We start from the raw sequence: 24,645 nt of genomic DNA on the forward strand, positions 1-24,645 counted from the left end.
TAAATGTCATATAGTATCCTAAATGGAATCATGAGCCAGAAAAAAACATTAGGTTAAAACTTAGGAAATACAAAGAAACTACAATAATAATAATGTTAATAATAATGTGTCAATATTGGTCCATTAATTCTAACAAATGCATCATACTGATGCATATTAATAATAAAGAAACTGTATAAGGCGGGGGTGTTTTTATAGGAATTCAGTACTATCTGCTCAATTTTTCTGTAAATCAAAAACTTTTAAAAAATAAAATCTGTTCTTTTTTTTTTTTTTTTTAAATATGGTCTCATGAACATCTCCAAAGAACCGATTTACTATTACTATCCCTACAGCCCCACGACAGTCCTACAGGTGAATCTTTACTGTTCAAATTTATTTTTATTTTTGCTTTGCGGCACTCAAGTCACACATTCCAAGTTTATTTTGCTCTTCTATAAATTAACCACCAACAACCAAACTCTCGAGTGCTCATGATGTTCAGATGACAATAATATCCACCACAATACAACTGAAATGTTGGATACTACTCTTTCCCTCTTGAAGCTTAACACACAAAGTCCATAGCTGGATAAAAACAAGAAAAATACAAACTAGGGAACCTAACTGGAGTTAACAGGACGCATGTGCCCTGACCGCGCCTGCGTAGTCGGAACTGCACAGCGCAAAAGGTCCAGGTCCGGGCCCCAGCCTCCTCCGCCCCCTTGCACCCCCCTCCCCATAAGGGGGTTCCCACTGCGCACGCGCAGTGCTTAACGGCCGGTCAGGAGCCCAACAATTAGTCCCTTCTGATCCGTGAGAAAACTCTCAGAGTTATAGGAAGAAGTCGTGAGCATTCTCTTTAATAACAACATTTCCTCTTCACTGAGAGCACCGATCCGATTCACCAGATCGGGCGGACACCGCCTCTTTAAGGAGATGAGGTTCCAGCAGTCGCGCCAAGCAGCGTACGCAGCTTACGTGTTTAAGTTAATCTACCTTCGCCACGGAAACCAAGAAGGCTGTGATGGCCTGGCAAGTCCCCACGCCTAATTGTTTCCCACCACTTACCCACTCTGGTTCCGGAACCCCGTTGTCGCCACAGTTCCTGTAATACCTCTCCAAACCTTTCGATGCTTCTACTTCTTCACGAACAAGACAAGATGGCGCCTGATTGGTTGCACCCGGAAGTGAATAATAATAACATCCGCTTGTCATCTGAAGCCATGTTGTCCCCCATCCTGGTCTTTCAGCACGTGACTATACCCCGTTAATTTGTCTCGGTGCCATTTTTGTTTTGGGCAAAACCACCGGGACTTCTTAGTCAACGTCGTGCAAGTGTCTGAACATTCCTGTAGGTTACCTCTTAATTGAGCCAGGCTCAACTCATTTTCATCTTTACACTGGGCAGACAGCCAGGAGCTTACGTGTTCAGTACAGAATGCCCTCAATTTTTTTTTTTTTTACTTTAGCAACGGATCCTCTTTCAAGGGGCAGTATATTCTCCCAAGCAACGTTTTCGCTTCGGAAAAGGGAGGCTGAATTCGCTGCGCTACTTTCACACTACGGCGGGGCGTCAGGGTCAAACTGAACCAACTACGGCGTGTTGCTCGGCCGTAGAGAGCGGCACTTCAGGCTGGCCAGGCTGTAGTCGGAAGTTCTGGAGTTCTCCAGACTTCGGTATTTACAGAACGTCTCTGAGGGTTCCGCTTCGGACAGACCGGCCATTAGTGAAGTGCCCAGTCTGGATGGTAGCGACTGCGGAGACCTTAACTGAACCCGCGGCGGCTGGTCTTTGTTAACCTCGAAACTTCGCGCCCCCTTCTGGCGACACTGGCTGAGCTATACGTCTCCCAGCTAGTCCCGATATTTTCCTTCTTTACCCGTGACCCTTAGGGAAAAGTGGGGCTATCCGTTTCTGTCCTGTTAGTCATTTCTCTGGACTACAAGATGGCCTCCCGTAAGGATTTCTGCAATGCATTTCCTCGAATAGAATACCTTGCACGATGTTTTAATACGAACGGCGTTAAAGTATCAAAAGTATCAATTTCCAGGCTAGGAGCTACAAATCACAAGGAAAACGAAAGTATTACAAGATACAGTGTTTACTTCTCAACTAAATCTTGGAAAGTGCCTTTCTAGAGAGTAACTGGAAACTTTTGCCGGACTCAAGAGTGAACCAAGTTGTTTCATTGGGAATTGTGCAAGCAAAAAAAAAAAAAAAAAAAAAAGCAAATTGCAAGAGAAATAAAATTATGTACATATAGATGGGTAAAGAAGATAAATATAGATGTGAAATATACATACTATTTGTATGAAACTCAGTCTTCCTTAATAGAACACTTGAAACCTAGATACTCCTGGATCAGCAGAAGGAAGTCCTCAATAGCTAAAGATATGCTGGTCCTCGAATCCACGTGGCCTTTGAAATAAAATTTTATCTTGGAAGAAACGCTTACAAATAATTACTTGGCAACACCATGATGTGAGTGCATGAAGATACTACAGGAAGCAAAAGAAAAGCTCCATTCTTTTAGCCCTTTTCCCCAATTTCCACTTAGCACAAAAAAGACTACACACACTACAGATTTTTTTAAGTCTCTTAAGAAAAAAAGACATGATACTACATGTTACCAGTGGTTATCACTGCTTTTGCTCTGATTTTGTTACTCAGATTTTTTGCATAGGGCCTGATACTCAAGTTTGTTTCTTTGAGAAACGTTCTAATCAGAGAAACTTCTCTCTGAAACCTCATTGCCCTACTTAAAGTTTCATATGTTCTTAACTTCCTGTAATCTATTTCTCTAGTTAAAAGTTGAAGCAATTTTCTGGTATGGTCCCTCCCACCCCCATCTCTGCTAATCAGCCAGTCAGCATACTGCTTATCATACAAGAATTCTTGCATTTGTCAAATGAGCGAATATTTTGAACAACCCCAATATAGGTCAATCATTTTGGAAACCCATTGCCAAATAAAGATAATTATTAAATATCTCATATTTTTTTCCTTGTGCCAACTTAAGACATTCTCGGCAATCACTTTTGGGCAAACCAGGAAAGGAGTTTCATAGTCCCATTTCCCTTTCCCTCACCACTATTTGGGATGTCCCTGTAATGTTATGACCTGAAGGAGATAACACACATATATATGTATTCCAACACCAAACTTTCTCGGAATGTATTTTTGTGGTTAAAGTGTCTGTCTGAGGGGCGCTTGGGTGGTTCAGTCCGTTGAGCATCTGGCGACAGCTCAGGTCATGATCTCAAGGTACCGTTTGTGAGTTGGAGCACAGTGTCAGAATCAGTGCTGAGAGTTCAGAGCCTGGAGTCTTCTTCAGATTCTGTGTCTCCCTCTCTCTGCCCATCCCCTACTCATGCTCTGTGTCTCCCTCTCAAAAATAAACATTAAAAATTTTTTTATAAAAAAAAGTGTCTGTTTGAGCAGCTGTCATGTATATGATCTGCTTCAGTCTGGTCATTCTGCACCTTGATCAGAAAGTGCTGAAGCAGCCACCATCTTGCCAGTCCTGGCAATCTGCTATTTATGACTAACAGATTAGCAGACATTGTAAATTACTTTTTAAATTAATTTTCCCTGTTTGCACTATATGAAGTAGAAAATTCAAAGGGAGGATATGTTCACGTTAGTACTTTGTATTAGTACTTGTGGAATCAAGTTAGCCTTAAGGTTAAGTGGAAAAGTTAAATGAGATGTGGAAAAGATACAGAATTAGGAAGTATTCCTATCATTCAAGATATGAATCTTTAAGTTCTTTAATATTCTTTAAGAATCTTTAAGTTAACACTTTAAGTTCCATATAGCATCCATCTTAACATTTAAGAATAAAATTATTTAAAGCTATGGTATATACATATAATAGACTATTACTTAGCTTTAGAAAGGAATGGAACTCTGATACATATTACCACACTGGTGAACTCTGAAAAGATTATGCTAAGTGAAACAAGACAGCCCTTGGAAGACTTACTCTTTCTTACTTATCCTACCCATCCCTCTTTGCAATTAGGCAGGGCCATGTGACTACTTCTGGCCAATGGGCTGTGAGTGACACATCCAAGATGAATTTAACAGCTGGTGCAAGAATTTTAATGCTCTCTTCCCCTGCTAGAGTGGAGAGACCTGGTGTTAAAATGATAGAACCACTTGATAAAAGCCTGGATTACAAAACCACCAGTTAGAGGGGAGCCTGGGTGGCTCAGTCGGTTAAGCGTCCAACTTCACTTCAGGTCATGATCTCGCAGCTCATGAGTTTGCTTTCCATTGGGCTCTGGCTGACAGCTTGGAGCCTGGAGCCTGCTTCTTGTTCTGTGTCTCCTTCTTTCTTTCTGCCCCTCCCCTGCTCACACTCTGTCTCTCTCTCAAAAATAAACATTAAAAAAGTTTTTTTTTTTTTAATCACCAGTTGGAAAATAGTTGCCTGTGCAGATTGCCCAGATTCATGGAGGACTTTGGGTGAGGAAGAAATAAACTCTTCTTGTGTTAAGCCATTGGGATGTGGAGTTGTTACTGCAGCAAAATCTACACTATCCTGATACATATTGGAACACAAACATTTTGGATAATTCTGCTTGAGTGCAACTTAAAAAATGTATGAAAATAGCTTCAGGGAGGTCCATGAAACTCTGAAATTACATACAAAAATCTTCAGTATATATTTTTCTGAGATAACTGTCAAGATTTCCCTTCCTAGCCCCTACACTGCCATTAGCAAGAATGATGACAGGCCCCAGAATTAAAACCTTCCTTCTCCCCCTACTCATAACTTCCCTTTGGGACTATCAGGACTAATATCAACACATTTTATCCCTAGAACATCTTTCATCCACAGACCTTAACTTCCATATGACTCTGTAGGTAATGTTACTTTTCTCCATATCATTGATTATTTGATATATCTTTTCTTTATTCTTTTACTTCCTGGGGTACCTGGGTGGCTCAGTGGTTTAGCCACCAACTCTTGATTTGGGCTCAGATCATGATCTCATGGTTGTGGGATCGAGCCCCATTGGGCTCTGTGCTGACAGCACAGGGCCTGCTTGGGATCTCTCTGCCCTTCCCCGCCCCTTCAAAATAAACTTTAAAATGTCTATTTCCTTACTTCTTAGATTTCTGTCTCTTGTGTTCAGTGCTGTATTTCCAAATGCATACCACACAGAAGGTATTCAAAGAATAATCAAATTATTGAACAAATGAAAGATGGTCTATTGCTTTCATCATAATCTCAAAGAGTTTCATAACCCAAAAATGTTTAAATTCAAAATAGGCAGGGGCGCCTGGGTGGCGCAGTCGGTTGGGTGTCCGACTTCAGCCAGGTCACGATCTCGCGGTCCGTGAGTTCGAGCCCCGCGTCGGGCTCTGGGCTGATGGCTCAGAGCCTGGAGCCTGCTTCCGATTCTGTGTCTCCCTCTCTCTCTGCCCCTCCCCCGTTCATGCTCTGTCTCTCTCTGTCCCAAAAATAAATAAACGTTGAAAAAAAAAAATGTCAAAATAGGCAAACAAAATATATCCTAATAAATGTTCCTGTCTAAATAATCCAAACATTTTGAGAAACATATGAAAGGATCAAGACCCACCCTTGGCAATAATTGAAATTAGAGTGAAAGTGACCTATAATAAGATTTTGTTCTGAAATAATTTCTAAAATAGGAAGGATATTTTTTTTTAATTTTAATATTTATTTATTTTTGACAGAGAGAGAGAGAGAGAGAGAGAGAGAGAGAGAGAGAGAGAGACGGAGCATGAGCGGAGGAGGGGCAGAGAGAGAGGGAGACACAGAATCTGAAACAGGCTCCAGGCTCTGAGCTGTCAGTACAGAGTCCGACGCCGGGCTCGAACTCACAGACCGCGAGATCATGGCCTGAGCTGAAGTCGGACGCTCAACTGACTGAGCCACCCAGGCATCCCGTAGGAAGGATATTTTGAATATAGCTAAGTTAGCAAATACACTGCTGATAAATAAAATATTATCGATAATGTGCACTGCAAAAACTCCAGGACCAATTGTGAAACATAAAGAATTTAATATTTATTATGCATTTTTATAAAGTAACATCAAAATAATACTCAATAAGTTACATAGTTATTTTCTAAAAACACCGCAAAAAAAAGTATAGATAAAACACTAGGAATGCTATATAACCAGCATTACTCAAAATTAAAAATATAGCCAACTATCTTTTAAACAAATTTGAATTGATTTCTACATGAACCAAAATATTTTCATATCTAAAAATAGTCTTTCTTAATGCACTAGATAATATCTAAAGGCTCAATTTTATTGCACATAACGTATTTAGTTTAGGCTTATTTGATCAGGTAACGTGCAGACAAGTCATGAATATGAATTTAGAAAAAGTAGGCAGAATGTTATTTTGTACTATAAAAATTAGATGAAGGTGATACATTCTACAGCTTAATCTTCAGGAAATTTTATTCAGCTATTGTTTAAAATTACTGGCTAACTTCATCACACATGTGAGCTAAGAGCTGTCATATTTGGTAAGTTTTGTTGGAACATTCAAAACAAGAAAACGGGAATCAACTACTCTTAGGACTGACACCAACTACTACTCTTCCTGCCACCCAGAAAGGTGGGTTTTCACATCTGTTTTAAAACATTAAATAACAAAATCTTAAATACAGACATATATTTGGTTATGTCAAAAATATTCACATAATTGGCACATAATCAAAATGTTACCATTTTAAGCAGGAAAAACCAGGGGAAACTGGGGTTAGACATACCCTGTAAACCATTTTCTAAATAGAGCTAATGAAATTTCTGTTTTACATCTGACACTCATTTGGCCAAACACTATGGTAGTTGTTTTGAGACTCTGTAAACATTTCTCACTTATTTGTATGGTGTCCTGAGGTCATCTAGAAACTATTGTTATTACAGTAGCTTTACAATTCAGTAACCCTGCAGATGTGCATTCAGAATCTTCAGAATAAACATGTAGGCCCATGTGTAACTTAACATACTTTCTCTATTACAAATCTGTCTTTAGGAAATTCTTAGGTATCAAAATAAAATTTATTTGGTTACCAGCAGACCCTGAAAAATATTCATACTCTAGGCCATAAAAAAATAGGTTTCAGACTTAGCGCTTTTACCATGAAATGAAAATAAAGTATCGTCTTTGCATGTTACTTCTGGAATAATGTCTAAAACATACAGAGGCCTCTCCATTTTAAAACGTTAAAATAGTGTCAGCACAGTGCCTGATCCATAGCAGGTGTTCAAAAAATACCTACTTAATGATTAAATGTGAAGTTAAGCATAAAAACTACTACAGCACCTGAGTACCCAGGTAATATTCTGAAGCTACAATGTATCTCAATGAAAAGTCAGTCTTTACTGGTACTCAGAATAAAGCTCAATAGGTCTCCTCTTTGATAAATACAGCACTGGTGCATTTCCTGGCATCCTATTAATGAAAAGTGGACAAGGCACTTTCCCTGATTCTTGCCCTCGGCTATCATTTACCATCTCTGACTCAGCTATGTAAGGGATGAAACCAACAAGCAACAAAAAAGAATGCTCTTGTTTCTTTCCTATCCTTTTCTCTTCCTTTTTATCTTTCTTTCCTTCTTTCTTTCTCTCCTTTTCTCTTGTCTATCCCTCTATCAATGAAACAAGAAGCTAGTGACCACCTAATGGAAAACATATGCCTCATAATGGTATCTTTACTTTTGGGGGAAGGGATAGCAATTGTCATTACCAGTATGGCTAACTTGAATAAAGAGATTTAACACATATTTTCCACAAAAAAATTCACTGCTCTGGTACTGAAAACTTCAATGTTAATGGATTAACGATTAAACATAAAACTCTGTTTAATTTAGACAGTATAAACTGATTTTTACAGGACACAACCTGAGTTTGCAGATTAATTCATAAAGCTATATTTCTCCATCATTTCAAGTTAAAAATCAAGAAAATACTACTACTGGAATTTCAATGCCCAAAAAATAGAATTTGTGCAATGACATTTTTAAGCTCTGAGTTTTGTATATTATTACCATCTCTAACACTAATCACAGTTCCACTCATTTACATATGAAAAGGCAGCACCGGTGAACTTGATAATGTTCTATATACTTAAATGTTAAGAAGGGGCAGAGGCTTGGTTAAATACTTCCACACATAATCTACAGCTACTATTCCTATCCTTCCTTCCTAAGAGGAGAGTGAACTAGAACTAGGCACTTAGCCAGTAGCTGCCTGTAGTATGATTTGTTGGCACTAATAATTAGGATGCTTGAACCATGCAGTTATGTATTTTGATTCAGTAATGTCAGACCCGAGTGGCCATTACTTTTTAAAATCTTAAGTCTAATAAGTAATAGTAATATTTTCATGCCAAGTTTTGACAGCTTAATAACTTGTATTCTGGGGTGGAGGGTGAACTACCACATTTTCGCTATTATTTATTTAAAATCTAAAATGCCAACTTTATACCCCATTACAATAAAAGCTAATCTCACTTGAATTTATTAATGATGCTTGTTGAAGGCAAAGAAAAGTGATCTCAAACCCAAAACCACGATTAATACTTACTGACCTACAGAACTAGAAAATGTATTATATTCCCCTGTCAAGTATAATGACAATATAATTCTCTATCATTTACAAATATAATTTGGTAATTTATATTTCAAAAGCATCCAATGATCCCATATGGATTAAAAACTTCTATTTACCAATTCTGCATGTTACAATGATCAATTACATTTTGACCTTGGCTAATTATATGCAAATTTTCCTTAACTCCATCATGAATAGGCTGCAAATAATATGTTGATATCTTTCAATATTTTCAATAAGCTAATCAAGAATTTATTTGTAAACCCCTATTACTGAAGCTACAGTGGGATCTTTAAATGGTTGAACCACACAAAATAAGACGAGGTCACTATGCCTACTGTGTAAGTGTATGTTACAGCAATGTTTCCCACACAGTGGTATACATACACGGCTAGACAGCCCTGAGGTGATTTTCAGTGGAGTGCTACATGAATGAACAATTTTTCTTCAGTAGTTATGTATTTATTTTAATGCTTATTAGAAAAAACAAAACTAGCACATAGAATGTGAAATACGCTCAAAACAAGGCTATGTTTAAAAATGTAACGCTAAATAATAAGGCTAAAAATAACCAGTAAACAGTACATACAGATGAAATGGTATGTGACTAACATTTGGTAAACACTGTTTTAAGGAACAATTTGATTGGCCAGCATTATTTCTGAATTCTCATAGTAATAAGCCACATATATTATAAGGGGGTTTCCTCTAATACTGCAGATTCTGGTTTTTTTCCAGGACAAATTTTTCTTTAAAAACATGTGTTCACATTTATTTTAAGAATATACATTTGAAAGCACTGAGTAAATTTAATTTGCTTTAAAAGGATTTGCCAGAAATGGTAAAAATCTCCAAGGGCATTTGAGGGACATGCTAATCCTACACAAAAGACTACAAAGGCACATTGCATATTATGTTATCATTGCAGCATTTCAACAAAAGTGATCTAAACAATCATTACCATTAATTATTAACAAATAATTATAATATTCTTTCATAAAAAAGAAGGTATGCTTGTGCACTAAGTGCTCTTGATTCTGGAACCACTTGCACGTAAGTGTCACTAACATGGACCCATTGGTCTGCCGATTCACTGTCAGGTTCTTTCAAATCTAACGAAACAAAAAGAAGTATAGTTTTACAATAAGTATGTTTTTGCTCTACATTCTAAACAACACCACATTCATCACACAAACTGTATTTACCTAACGCTAGATCTTATTGTGTATGTTTCTTCTTGTGTTAAACATCTTCCAAAATGAACTTTCAAAGCATTAATATAGTATCACTTCACTTTAAATATCTAGTGAAATATTAAACTTTTAGATATTTATTTGCTCAAGGAAAAGAATCATTCTCACTGAAATAGAAAGAAAGAAAAAACAAAACAAAACAAAGAAAGTTTGCTGATCCATAAGCAAAGCCTGCAAATTTTCAACCCCAACTCTATTCTGAGGACCTGGTAGGTCTTCAAAATCTTTTGGTGTTGTGTTGTGTTAAATAAAATGCCACTACACACAATGATTTAACACCCTGAAGAAGGGTACAGTCTTAGGATATTTAAAGTTCTGTAAGATTATCTACGTACTGTTAAAGATATTCCTCACCTAACTTTAACAAAGCGAATCCACTGGAGGTAATCCATGAAACAAAGAATAAAATTCATTTGTTTTTAAGAACAACGTAAACTTAGGATGGCATACCAGGTACATTTTTCTTTCCAGTGATATGCTCCAATAATTTCCTGGAGGGTGCTCTCACTTTCACATAAGCCGTGTAGTGACCTCCTCTCATTGAGCCACTGTGTTCCACTATGCCATAGAGACCATAGAGAACTTTCTCTCCCACATTTACATTCTTTCAGACAAAGAAAAAACTGAAATTAGTAATATCTAGTGAAATATTATAAAAAGGAAAATTAAGTCAAATGTATGTCCTGCTTAAACTAAGGAAAATGCATTGTTAAAACTACAATGAGATATGTTTCCACATGTATTAGATTGGCAAAATGCAAAAGTCTGACAACATTCTCTGTTGGCTGGGCTGTGAGGAAAAGAGCTCTCATACACATTGCATGTGGAATGCAAAGGGGTACAACCTCTATGCAGATGTATTTCCTGTAATCTAGTGAAATCACAAAGGCATTACTCTTGGATTTATCAGTCCCCTTAAAGGTTTCTATCTCACAAGCACGTACGAAAAACATAAAAAGATATGTTACTGACTAATCATTATTTTGACTATTAGCTGCAGGAATATTTGTAATACCAAAAAACTGGAAGAGCACCTGGATGGCTCAGTCGGTTAAGCACCCAACTTGATTTCAGCTCAGGTCATGATCTCACTGTTTTGGGATCAAGCCCCATGTTGGGCTCCATGCTAGCTCAGCATGGAGGCTGCTTAAGATTCTCTCTCTCCCTCTGCCCCTCTCCTCTGCTCATTCGCTCTCTAAAAAGATATTTGCCTTTAAAACAAAACAAAACAAAACCGGAGACATGAGGATATAATGCACAGTACAGGGAATATAGTTAATAACACGATAACAACTTTGTATGGTGACAGAAGGTAGCTAGATTTATTGTGATCACTTTGTAAAGTTGAACCACTAAATTATATACCTGAAAATAATGTAATATTGTATGTCAACTACACTTCGATTAAAAATAAACTGGGGGACTCCTGGGTGGCTCAGTCAGTTAAGCATCGGACTCTTGATTTCACCTCAGGTCATGATCTCACAGTTGGTGAGATCGAGCCTGGCCTTGGGCTCAGGCTCACTGACAGTGTAAAGCCTGCTTGGGATTCTCTCCTCTCTTTCTGCCCCTCCCCTTGCTCTCTCTTTCAAACAAAGACTTAAAAAAATAAAAGTAAACTAGAATAAACCCAAATAAATGGGTCCCCATTAAATTGGGGACCGGCTGAATAAATTATGATGCAGTGACACAACAGAGTGCTACGTTGCTTGAAAAATGCAATGCAGACTATCTCAAAAAACTGCTATGAAATAATCTCTGGGATATGTTAATAAGGTAGAAAAGGGCACTTGGGTGGGTCAGTTAAGCGTCTGACTTCGGCTCAGGTCATGATCTCACAGTTTCTGAGTTCGAGCCCCGCATCAGGCTCTGTATTGACAGCTCAGAGCCTGGAGCCTGCTTCAGATTATGTGTCTCCCTCTCTCTCTCTGCCCCTTTCCTGCTCATGCTGTATCTCTCTCTGTCTCTGTTTCTCTCTCAAAAAATAAATAAATGTTAAAGCTAGGCCCCAGACTATTTGGGAATACTCATTAAAAAAAATAATAATAAGGTAGAGAAAAGGACACATATCATAAGCTGTGATTATTTAAGACTGAAGGTGCACATATACATACCTATCTGCTTATATTTTTAAAAACTACGGAAGAATAAATAATTTTTAAATGGTTATCTATAAAGAGAGGGAAGAAACAAGTGGAATGAACATGGAGAAAAGCTATCCTTGTTTGAATTTACCTTGTTTTATACATTGATCTGACTTTGGAATTATGTATTTTATGTAATGATTAAAAAAAATTTTTTTAATTTAAGTTAAAATTTAAAAGCAATCCCTAAAATGAAAATTTAAAAAATTAAACAAGTGAATAATATATTCCAGTTGGCAGCATAATCATTTAGAGAGAAACCACCAGAGTCACGTCAAACGAGGAGCCAACTTGAAGTGTCTTTCAGTAGCCAATTATGGAACAATTAAACTAATACATTAGGCCACGAATAAAAAGGGAGGAAGGAAGGAAAGAATGGCCTAATAATTTTAAGCATATTATTTGCAAGTCAATTAAACATCTTAATAACATACTATACCTTACAAGTAGCAGAACAGAATGGTGCCAAGTCAAGAATAAGTGGAAAATCGACATGTCTGTTTACTTTTCGAAGATTCAAGCCAGCCTTAAAAAGACCAAAAGAACAATTTTTTAATGCAACAAACTTAATTCATCTACATCACTGTTTGTTAATAAAACCAAAAGAGGAATGCTAGAAGTCAGTTTTTTTAATAGCTATGAAAACTTGACTAATGAATAGTCCAAGACCTATAGATCAGTTTTGGACTAGTCACTAGTCTATAAATACTTCCTTTTGAGGGCATGAATTCTTTCTTTAAGTTCCTAAATTGAGATGCAAATACCAAATATAAAATAACTGTGGTATATCATGAAATTAGCGTCTAAGATCTGACATGCCTCTATCTTGCTCACACAGAGTAACTGCACATAGATACTCTTCATTAAAGGCATTCTGATACAATGAGACATGATACACCTGCTTGTGTTCTCCATGGCCATTTCATTTCCCCTGAGTTTCTACAATCCTGGCTGTAGAAAATCAAGAATTTAATCTTTCAGTGGATATAGATGGGGGTGTAGAGAAAAATCTCTTCCTGCCCACCTGTAGACCACCTGAAATGTTGCAGATACATAATCAAAGCTCCTAATCTTTTCCCTTGAGATTTTTTTCATGGGTTTCATACTTAGAAAATTGTCCACCCAGGGGTCAGGTTAATATTCATTTAAGTTTTCTTCTGGTCTTCTGATGATTTGTTTTATACAGTTAAATATTTATCTGAAAATAGTATTGATATGTGGTATAGAGGGAAGCTTTATATTTTTATTTCAGCTATTTTCCCTAAATCCGTTATTGAATAATCCACCCCCCGGGGTGCCTGGCTGGCTCAGTCGGAAGAGCATGTGACTCTTAATTTCCGGGTCGTGAGTTCGAGCCCCACACTGGGTGTAGAGATTACTTACAAATAAACTTAAAAGAAATAATCCACCTGCTTCCCAACTGATTTGAGATTCTTCCTTTACCATAACAAAAAAGCTTTAAATAGTACTCATGTTTTATTTGACAATTTTGACCATACCGTTTTAATTACCATAGTTTCATTTTTAAATTGATATCAAAAAAACTACCCATTCAAACTTTTCCTAAACTGTTTTGCATTTTAACTTATTTATTCTTTCAGATAAACTTTAAAATCATTATATCAAATGCAAAACAAAACAAGACAAGGCATTGGATTAAAACTTACAGAGAAAAACCTGACACATTAAAACATTTAGGCTCCCTCTCACTATAGAGTCCCTACAGAGGTGAGATCTGCCTTGCAGTCCTTTTTGCATTTAGTCCAAGCCCACTCACCCCTACCATTAGGATCATGAGAGTTCAGAGAGCTATGTGTACGTGGCTATTTCCCTGCTTCTAATGATTCTTAATAAATCCTATTTTTCATTCTCTCCCTCTCTCTCTCTCTCTCTCTCTCTCTCTCTCTCTCACACACACACACACACACACTCCCTTAGCTTCCTACCACATAAACTGCCAAATACAGTATTATGAATTAAACAATTTTAATTAGAAAAGTCTTATAAACTATTATCACTGAAAAAGCAGGTAAATCCCATATGACAAATTTTGAACTAAATAAATTACTGTCTAATCCTTGATAACAATTTACATGATGTAGAAGGGCTCTGCGAAACATATGATAAAATTACTACAGTGCTACTATAGGGTCTTTTACCTGATGGAATCTTTTAAGATGGAGAATTAGGTTTGCTGGAATAGCAGAAATGAGCAATTGCTTCCTGGCATTAGTATAAACCCCTTCTGCTTTCTTTTCTGTATAAAATATAATAATTTATTTATAAAATTCCATTTTATACATCATGTACCATATAATATAGTAAACATTTATAAAGGAGCATCCTACCATAATTTTGAAAACATGAAAAAAGAAATTAGACTCTGGTTACAGCATATCTCCATATTCCTTTCCAAAACTCCACTGGAACAAAAGGGACTTTTTTTTTTTTAAAGCACACACTTACAAGGACAAAAGATAGGGGAAGTGACACTTGCAACAAAATTTGGGGAGCTGGGAAGCAGATGGACTAGTAGTGACTTATGTCAAAGCCCTCCAGCCAAAGACCACCAAAAACACACCTAGAGTTAAAAAAAAAAAAAAAAAAAAAAAAAAAAAAAGGGTCATTACTCATTGATTGCAGAAAAAGGAGATCACGTATCATGGGAACCACAGGGCATTTCAGTAAGAGGTTGTAAGACAGTACTTGGGATAGGATTTGAATACGGCCAACAGCATATTTAACGTGGATTAACGTAAATTGGTACTTCTTCCTTCTCCCATCTAGACATTTCTTTAATTATTAGTGTATTAAGCATGTCTTTATTCTGATACTTTGACACCTGGGGCCTTGCTGACACCAGAGGGAGTCTAGCTCTCCGACAGAGCTAGAGAATTCCTAGACATAATAAACAATGTAAGAGTACCTTTCATACAAACCAATCCAAAGCCCATACCCAACCACCTCCTTTATTGGGCTCTGATACTCTAGGCCACTATCCACCTGGCCTAATCACACTAGGGCCAAGTACTACGTAAGTGGAGACAGCCCCGATGCCCCAGAGCCCACTGAAATTATTGAAAACTAGTCAATCAGTTCTAAGCCTGTAGATCCTACCTTGCTGATTCCAATACCCTCCCTGGAAACTACAATAAAGGTTCTTGTCCATGTCTTGTCTCGCTCCTTCTGCCTCCTGACCACCCTGCTACTTCCCCATGGGGCCTGCCTGCCACGGCTTAGTGTGCTTGCTCCTCTTCAGAACTGTACGTAACAAACTATCTCTTCAGTGGCAACTGTCTCCTGATCTGTTGGCCTCACCATCCCTGAGTAATTATAAAACCTGCATTTTGAAACAGACTAGTCACTAAGAATCAGAGTATTCTCTCCATTTAATCATGGCTAGAGATGCACTAAAAAATTATTTGACAAGTCTTTTTCCACTTTTCTCTCATCAACTAAACACATCTACTGGGGCGCCTGGGTGGCACAGTCGGTTAAGCGTCCGACTTCAGCCAGGTCATGATCTCGCGGTCCGTGAGTTCGAGCCCCGCGTCAGGCTCTGGGCTGATGGCTCAGAGCCTGGAGCCTGTTTCCGATTCTGTGTCTCCCTCTCTCTCTGCCCCTCCCCCGTTCATGCTCTGTCTCTCTCTGTCCCAAAAATAAAAAAACGTTGAAAAAAAAAAAAATTTTTTAAACACATCTACTATTGCTAGCTTTGTAACATACAATTACTTAAAATCATCAAATTCGTATCTTATGATAGGACTCCATACTAGATTGGTGTGATTTGTAAAGCACATTAATCTCACTAGTGATACAATTGTCTGTTCTAGGGAAATTTTTTCCGGAAAGATTTCAGATAGCCAGTCGCCTGAAATGAGATTCTATGGATTTGCATTTTCAAGGCAGAGATGGGTACTTCCTGTCCAATTTATTTCCACAAAAATCTATTTAGAAGTCCAGTCACAGTCTTCAGTGCTGAGGTACGACTATGAAAAAGACAATCCCCACCTCCAAGAAACTTAAGTATGGAGACAAGTTTCTTAGTTTCCTTTATTTGGGATCTATAACCCGCTAGTCACTGACTATCATATAACCCATGAATACTAAGAAAAACAAAAACCTAAATACTTACCTGCAGAAATGGTTTCCTTTTGGTACTTCTGTTTCTTTTCAGTACAATTCTCACATAGAAGCTTGTTATTCCCCATTAGTAATTCCATAGATGTAAACTGGTAGAGACAGGACTGAACTGAGCATTCTTTAGAAGTAGTTATATAGCTCTGAGAAAGGGAAAGAAAAGCTTTTTGGGGGCTAGGAGACAACACATGCTTCTCCTGTGATGAACACAAATTATTTGGAACATCTGGTGGCTTATTTTCTCTGTCAAGATCTCTATCTCCAGTTACAGTACTGCTCAAATACAGTTCAGAAATAGCTTCAGCCACTCCCTCGTCACCGCTGCCAGTCTCCTTGGTGAGTGGCCGCTGGGGAGGGTGTCCATTTTTGTGCGCACAGCATCCACTTCTAGACCTCAACAGGACAGCCTGCTGAGAAGTACTTTCCGATTCTGAAGGCTCACTGTCAGCATCAGCACTACTTTCGGAAGGGCTGGCTTCTTTATCGCTGCCATCAGTAGGGCTTTCGGCCAGAACTGCCTCAGTACTCACGACGCCTGCACACACTGAGGAATCTCCACTCATCCCAGGGTTTTCATATTCTCGGCATATGACGGCCACTCTATCTTCTCCAGATGGTAATTTTCTTACACATTTTCTGCCGTGAACTAGTTGATTCTGTAAGTTGACAGTGTTTTCAGAGAAAAGAATCTTGTGACCTTACTGAAAATAAATGCCAGTAAGTCTTATTTATGCCTTCCGCAATTATCAGATACTTTTTCTCGTACCTCTGAAATCCATTTCCTAAATCTACCTGAACTACAATCCATAAAAGATACAATAACAAATCGTTCTAATTTAGAAATGCATCCTTATACAAGAAGCCCACAATAGCAGTTACTTATCTGTGGAGAAAGAAACAGAACTTTTGTAGAACAGGGCTGTGAGGGAGGCTTTTTTATTATAAACCTTTGTATATACTCTCTGTAGTCTTGCCACTTCAAGTCTTCTAACAGAAAAACCTAAATGTGATTAATATATCAATTTGCTGAGTTAGTACAAATCATATTGCATTAAAAAAAGTTTTTTAAAAAAATGAAGCGCAAATTTAGATTGATTTCTTTATGTTTTTATGAGGTAGGGGAGCCTGAGTGGCTCAGTCAGTTAAACGTCAAGACTTTGGCTCAGGTCATGACCTTGTAGTTTGTGAGTTTAAGCCCCATGTCGGGCTCTCTACTGTCATCATGAAGCAGGCTTCAGATCCTCTAACCCCCCTCTCTCTGTCCCTCCCCCGCTCACGCTATCTCAAAAATAAATAAAAAGCATGTAATAATAAATAAATTTTTAGGAGAGATATGTTCCTGGTAAAATAGAGGATCTAGACAATGGTGATTGGTGACTGGTGACATCAAAGATTAGACTTTAAACATAATGTGCATCTTCTTTTTTTTAAATATATTTTTTAATTTTTTTAATGTTTATTCATTTTTGAGAGAGAGAGCATGAGCAGTGGAGGGGCAGGGAGAGAGGGAGACACAGAATCCAAAGCAGGCTCCAGGCTCTGAGCTGTCAGCACAGGGCCTGATGCAGGGCTTGAACACACGAACTGTGGGATCATGACAGCTGAGCTGAAGTTGGAGGCTTAACCAAGTGAGCCACTCAGGGAACCTATATGTTCATCTTCTTGATGGAAGGATACACCACCAGTTAAATTTTTTCTTGCCAAAAATCAAATAAACAATAAAACTTGAGCCTAATTAGGCCTTTAGATAAAAATGCCTTAGAGAGGAAATAAAGGAAACAGAGGAACCTGTTAAAACCATGGGAATGCAATAGCAAAACAAATTACTATTGAATGTGGGAATGTGAGAAACTGCTAAAAAAGAAAAAAGAAAAAAAAAAGACCCGATTTCTTCCACAAATATATTGCAAAGCAAGGGAAAAAAGGAGGGGGAAATCTATAATTAAAAGGGACCTAAGAGACATGTGATTAAGAGATGGCAATCAACTGCAATCTATAGATATTTTTTTAGATCCTAAATTAAAGCACACCTTAAAAAGCAAAAACAAAATGAAGTCTTTTATGAGACAACTGCGGACATTTAAATAATGACTGGATGTTGGTACTATTAAGAAATTACTAATATTTTTAGATATGATAATGTACTCCAAGTACATCTTTAAAAATAGTATTCATGTTTTTTTAAGTTTATTTATTTATTTTTGAGACAGATACAGAGAGAGTGAGCAGGGAAGGGGCAAAGAGAAAGGGAGAGAGAGAATCCCAAGCAGGCTCTGCACTGTCAGCATGGAGCCCAATGTGGGGCTCAAACTCACAAACTGAGAGATCATGACCAGAGCCAAAACCATGAGTCAGATGCCTCCCCGACTGAGGCACCCAGGCGCCCCCCAAAATAGTATTCATCTTTTAGAGATATACATTGAAGTATACACTATATGGGTATTATTTCAAAATAATTAGAGATGGAGAGGGTGAGAATGTGGGATATATGCAGACATGATTAGCCATGATTTGAGAACTATGAATCTGGGAAATAGGTACATGGAAGTTTATTATACTATCTTGTCTACTTTTGTATATTTTTGAAACTGTTCTTATGGAAAAGTTTTAAAAAATAGATGTCTCATAAATGCATATAATCTTACCCTATCTTTAGATGAAGACTGGTTCTTGGTGGCTCTGGGTTGATGAACATTTTCTATAGTAACAGTGTCACTGTACTGACCGGTATCTGTTGCCTGTAAACTTCTACATTTATTCATTCTTCCCAAAAGTACAGGTTTTGAAACCTATATAGATGCCATGTACATAACACAAAACTTCTTTAGCAAATAAAGTCTAGATATCAACTACTTTTTAAAGTTTCTAACTCATTTGAAATAATTTCCTTAACATTAATTCTCAAAATATAAAACATATTGGTTTGAATTCTTTGAGAATAAGAACTATATATCATATTTCATGCATAAATACACAAACCTGAGTATCAAATATACTATGTGAACTCCATTATTGTATATAAAAAATGACTCTCAGATAATGTGATAATATGCTCAACAAATGTCTTTTTTTTTTTTTTTTTTAAGATTTTATCTTTAAGTAATCTCTACAACCAGTGTGGGGCTTGAAGTCACAACCCCAAGATCGAGGGTCACATGCCCTACGGCCAGCCACGTGCCCCAACAAATGTCTAAATATATGAATGAATACATGCTCTCTACCAAAGACTCATTAGTAAGTTGTTTTCTCCTTACCCTTTCTTCTATTATAGGAAGTGAAATATCAATAAAAGGATCTTTCACTGTGGAGATCTTAAAAAGAAAACATATTGAGACATTCGGTTAGAATTCTAATACAGACAATGTAGTTTTATAAAGTCTTTAAAGACTCAAACTTCCCAGGCAATATAATTTCAAGTTAAAAAACATCCCTGAAATAAACTGTGATTTAATTGGGTATAGCAGCACATATTGTTAGTCAAAACAAGATACCCCAACACTTCAATAAATGCAGTTCAGTTGAATTTTATAATATTGCCAATATGACTAACCTATAATATTTAAAGTAACTTCAAAGTAAACTGTGTTTAATAAAACTGATTAACTAAAGATATACACATATTTTTGGTGAAACTGTGCCATAACACAAATCAAATACAAACATTTAAAAGAAAAAAAATTAAGCCATGAAGAAAAAAGCCAGAGAGCTTGACTGCATTTTGTAGATTTTTTAGGATAATTCTGTTTAAAAAGACTCTCTAGTTTGTGATAGAGAAATCAACTTCTATGTTGAATATACTAGAAATGTAAGTAATATCATGTTGACAAATTCTGTGCTTCAATATGACAGGCTAGAAGGAGATGTAACATATAATACTGATTTTATAAGACTAGAGAGAGAAGAAAAGTACCCCGTTATCTGAGACAGGAAAACTATTTTATGATCAAAATGTAACAAAAGTTTACACCTAACATACTCTAAACCATATGCTTTCAGAAATATTTGTTATCAAGTAATTGAAAACCCATAAAAACTTTTATGTGTTTAAAGTTGTTGTTAAAGTACAGATGGCATTCAAAATAAAAATGATCATTAAATTCAAATATGAGCGCTTACTTTAAAAAAAAAACTTCAACAAGTTATATAAATGTAAATTTTAAATAAAATGTGGTACATCTCCCTGTTACATTATTGCATTATTTCTATTAGAATTACGGTTTAAGGTAATGCACAGTTATATAACATAGTTACTCCCTTCCCAGAAGTTTCTCTTTCATTGTAATGCAAACAAGTAGCTAACGCGTTCCAAGACATTCAAACAGTCTAAAAGAACTTCACAGGTTTATCAAGAGGAAAAATAACACTTAAAAAAAATTATAAATTATGTTCCTTTCTGGGAGTGAAGGATATATTGTAAAGACTTTCAAAAACTGTTATGTAGTCATCTGTCACAAATAAAAATAAATGCTGATGATTATGTGTGAAAGAGAACAATAAAAATTATATGATTGTAATCTATTCCATGTTGAAGTGAATTCCAAAGCACCTACATTTGCACATTCTTCACACATGACTGTGCTAGTTAATTCACCAATAAAGATCCGATCTATGAAGTTCATTTTCACACCTTCTCTTCCATATGCTGCAAAAATAATACTTTTTAATGCAAAAAATGTCAACCACCAACCTAACAATGTAACATGCTTTTTTTTCTGTTGATTCAAAAGACATCTGAATAAGACAGATGACCAGCATCACATTAGTAATATATTTACTGTATGATGTTATAATGTCTTTCTCCTTTACAATTCTATAGAGAAAAATCTGACTATCATAGTCTCCAAGAAATAATAAACTATTGTTAAATTTGAGGCAAAACAAGTAAAGCAATAACCAGTGTTCATACCATATCTCAACTATTCCCATTAAGCCCTTTAAAGCCTCTGTGCCTAACATAGAGGTAGACAGAGGATGAGAAAGAAGATTATGCATTCAGGGTTACAAACGCCTGGACCATAACTATGGAAACGATAGAGTAGACAAGTAAACACAGCATAGTGTAAAGAATTAACCTCAGCAATTAATAACTGTTATATATATATAAACTTCTCAGTTATATATAAAAAAAGATAAAATTATTCCGTTTGGGAAATATTCATAAATCAAAGAAAATTATGCCTATGATTTCCTTCAAAATAATCAGGGGTTGGGAGAACATAGATAAAACATAATATACCACACATTCAATATAGTTAAGAGGGAGGGTGATGGGTATATGAGGTTTCATCATACTATTCTCTCTACTTTAATAGAAGTTTGAAACTCTCCATAGTTAATCATGATGAAAAAATATATTAACAAGTCTCACTCCTCTTTCAAACTTCTATCCTTTTCGGATGTCTAACTTCAAATTTCATACAAACATTTAAAATCATTTTAAAACATTATTTGAAGCACTGAATGACAGAGTCAACTTATAGCTAGATATATCAATAAACATTTATTAATATGATAACCATTTAGAAGTTATGGTAAACTAAGATGATTCATTAAGAAAACTGTACAAAGGGGGCACCTGGGTGGCTTCGTCAGTTAAGTGTCTGACTTCAGCTTAGGTCATGATCTCGCAGTTTGTGAGCTAAGCCCTCAATCAGGCTCTCTGCTCTCAGCACAGAGCCTGCTTCAGATCTTCTGTCTCCCTCTCTCTACCCCTACCCCGCTCGGGCTCTCTTTCTCTCAAAAATAAATAAAACCGTTTAAAAAAGAAAGAAAGAAAAAATTGTACAGGGGATTGAAAATGGAGGGGCGCCTGGGTGGCTTGGTCGGTTAAGCGTCCGACTTCGGCTCAGGTCATGATCTCGCGGTCCGTGAGTTCGAGCCCCGCATCGGGCTCTGTGCTGGCAGCTCAGAGCCTGGAGCCTGTTTCAGATTCTGTGTCTCCCTCTCTCTCTACCCCTCCCCTGTTCATGCTCTGTATCTCTCTGTCTCAAAAATAAATAAATGTTAAAAAAAAAAGTTAAAAAAAAAAATGGAAAAGATTATACAAATGGAAAGAAAAACTGAGCAGTTATTCTCAACATGCACTAGATGGCACTATCTCAAACAAACAAACAAACAAACAAAACCAAAGCATACTTGAGAATCCACGTTAAAAAATCTTGAACCTTCCACGTGAAACTAATGTAACATTGTGTGTCAACTATACTTCAATTAAAAAACAAATCTTGAACCCTAACTGCACACAGTTTGGGCATATACAATCACAATGTGTGTATATTTATGAATTATAGACATGCACTATGTACAAATACTACTACAAAAAATAGAAGTTAGAATAGGGAATAAACAAAATACAAATAATATTTTTCAACATCTTCTAAAAATGATGACTTCATAATACCATTAGTTAATATCTGAAGGCAGAATATACAGTTAGGACAAATTGCTTGTAACATGACATATAAGCCCACACTTAAATACTGATAATTAAATGATTAGCTTTGGTTAGATAATCACTGGTTTTGCTAATTGGCTGATGAAGAGTCGACACTAGAAGTAAAGTGGACTTGTATGCTTGAGTTAGTATTCTCTTCAATAAATGGATTCCTTGAAGGAATCTTTGGAACACTTATGCATTTTGACCAGTTAAAACTATGTAATATCTACAAATCCACTTAATGCAAGCATAGGTCAACTGCAAAATGATACAATATGATGAAAGTGAACTTCCAAGTGAGATTGCTACTTTCAACCACCTTTCAAGTCTCCCTTAGGATACCTCAAATAAGGTCATCAGTGCCAATCTATACATCTGATCATTAGTTTTAGTTTTTAAAGTTCACATGGATGCATTCTAACATTTTCTTTCTATGACCCACTAGACTATCTCACAGACACTGGAGTAAGTACACTCTCTTTTAAGGCCACTACTTTATAGAATTACTTCACATAATGCTCAGTTCTCTCTCCCCTAAAAAGAAACTTAAATTTTTCTTCAGGGAGAAAGTTTTAACAGTAAAAAAATTGACATACCTTTGACCTTTTTTTTAGTATCATCATCAGCAGTTTTAGTAGTTGGGTTGTTAAATGCTTTTAGGATGCCAGCTTGTATTCTCTATAAAACAAATAAGAATCTCTATAAAAACTTAAACATACTCTTATAGGTTACGAGTAAGTTTTCCCTCTTTTCCCTTCTTTTTCCCACTCCACCACTCCATACCTAAAATGATATATCATTTTAATCAGGACAAAAGTAACAAAGAGACTACATGAAATTTCTTATCTATTGAAGAAACTCTTAACATATAAGAGGCTATTAAACTGGTCACTATGACATTCATGTATATTATTTTATTTATATACATATATGAGCAAAGTCCAGAACATCAAATAGTCTCCACAGCAAAATTACCTCAGATCTTGATTAGTTATCATTTTATTTGAATTCAGTTGTCAATAACGATTATTAGTATTAAAGTCTTTAGCAGCTCTTAGGAAATGGCAACATTTATGTTTCCGTATCTCTGTGTATGTTTAAGGAAAGATCCAATGTCACAGAGAACTCTCAGAATGAAATAAAACCAGATTCCAAGAATAAAGATTTATTTGAGCTAATAAATTATCTTTTACGCTAATTATGTCCCTACTCAGCATATGAATTTAATCTTCTCTAATTCACATTTTAAAAGTATGGGGAGGGGCGCCTGAGTGGCTCAGGTGGTTAAGTGTCCGACTTCGGCTCAGGTCATGACCTCATGGTTGGTGGGTTTGAGCCCTGCCTTGGACTCTGTGCTGACAGCTCGGAGCCTGGGGCCTGCTTTGGATTCTGTGTCTCCCTTTCTCTCTGCCCCTCCCCTGCTCACACTCTGTTTCTTTCTCTCTCTCAAAAATAATTAAACATTAAAAAAAAAAAATTAAAAGTACGATGAGAGGAAAGCTGGTTAATTATCCTTCAGAAGATTTTTTTTTTTTTTAAGTAAAGTCTTAATCATAGGTTTTCATATTTGAAGCCACTGTTTGACCTGGACTTCCTGGCATGAAAATGATACCTAATTCTGCTATTTAAAAAATCATTATATCAAAGAGAAACGAAATTCAAACTGCAGACTTACCAGAGAATAAAAATATTACATATCAGAATCCCAGATACTTTCCACTGTTAGAAGAAAATTCACAGACTTAAATACTTAAATCAATTAAAAAGAATAACAAATGGATTAAGCAGCCAACTCACACATTTGGAAAAAACTGAACACCTTTTAAATACAGAAAGGAGAGTGGCACAGTCGGTTGAGCGTCCAACTCTTGGCCTCGGCTCAGGTCATGATCTCATGGTTTATGCTATTGAGCCCCACATCAGGCTCCACATTGACAGCATGAAGCTGCTTGGGATTCTCTCTCCCTCTGTCTCCACCCCTCCCCTGCTTGTGTGCGCACTCTCTCAGTCTCTGTCTCAAAGTAAATAAATAAACTTAAAAAAAAAAAAAAAAGGAGAAAAACACACACACACCACCACCA

The 24,645-nt window shown here is 36.6% G+C and overlaps 2 protein-coding genes across 19 annotated transcripts in view; both read right to left on the minus strand.

Moving 5' to 3' along the window:
• Nucleotides 1-1,178, minus strand: part of PNISR (PNN interacting serine and arginine rich protein) — a 28,694-nt gene extending 27,516 nt beyond the window's left edge. For 5 of the 12 annotated variants that reach the window (XR_006717430.1, XM_045499113.1, XM_045499111.1 and 2 more), the window contains exon 1: nucleotides 1,051-1,177. The gene's annotated coding sequence lies outside the window, so the exon portion shown is untranslated. Of the gene's footprint in view, nucleotides 1-1,050 lie in introns of all 12 variants that reach the window. The other 7 variants (XM_045499118.1, XM_045499120.1, XM_045499114.1 and 4 more) reach the window with 6 other exon arrangements.
• A 4,823-nt stretch (nucleotides 1,179-6,001) lies between these two features.
• Nucleotides 6,002-24,645, minus strand: part of USP45 (ubiquitin specific peptidase 45) — an 84,177-nt gene continuing 65,533 nt past the window's right edge. For 3 of the 7 annotated variants that reach the window (XM_045499124.1, XM_045499125.1, XM_045499123.1), the window contains 9 exons: nucleotides 23,161-23,242; nucleotides 20,679-20,770; nucleotides 19,383-19,439; nucleotides 18,774-18,917; nucleotides 16,124-16,784; nucleotides 14,148-14,245; nucleotides 12,428-12,514; nucleotides 10,295-10,448; nucleotides 6,002-9,703 (listed from right to left, as the gene is read on the minus strand). In XM_045499124.1, coding sequence (XP_045355080.1) covers nucleotides 9,573-9,703; nucleotides 10,295-10,448; nucleotides 12,428-12,514; nucleotides 14,148-14,245; nucleotides 16,124-16,784; nucleotides 18,774-18,917; nucleotides 19,383-19,439; nucleotides 20,679-20,770; nucleotides 23,161-23,242 — 1,506 coding nt within the window. In that variant the 3' untranslated portion in view covers nucleotides 6,002-9,572. The other 4 variants (XM_045499127.1, XM_045499126.1, XM_045499128.1 and 1 more) reach the window with 4 other exon arrangements.

This window comes from Leopardus geoffroyi, chromosome B2 (assembly GCF_018350155.1).
Source record: "Leopardus geoffroyi isolate Oge1 chromosome B2, O.geoffroyi_Oge1_pat1.0, whole genome shotgun sequence".
NCBI lineage: Eukaryota > Metazoa > Chordata > Mammalia > Carnivora > Felidae > Leopardus > Leopardus geoffroyi.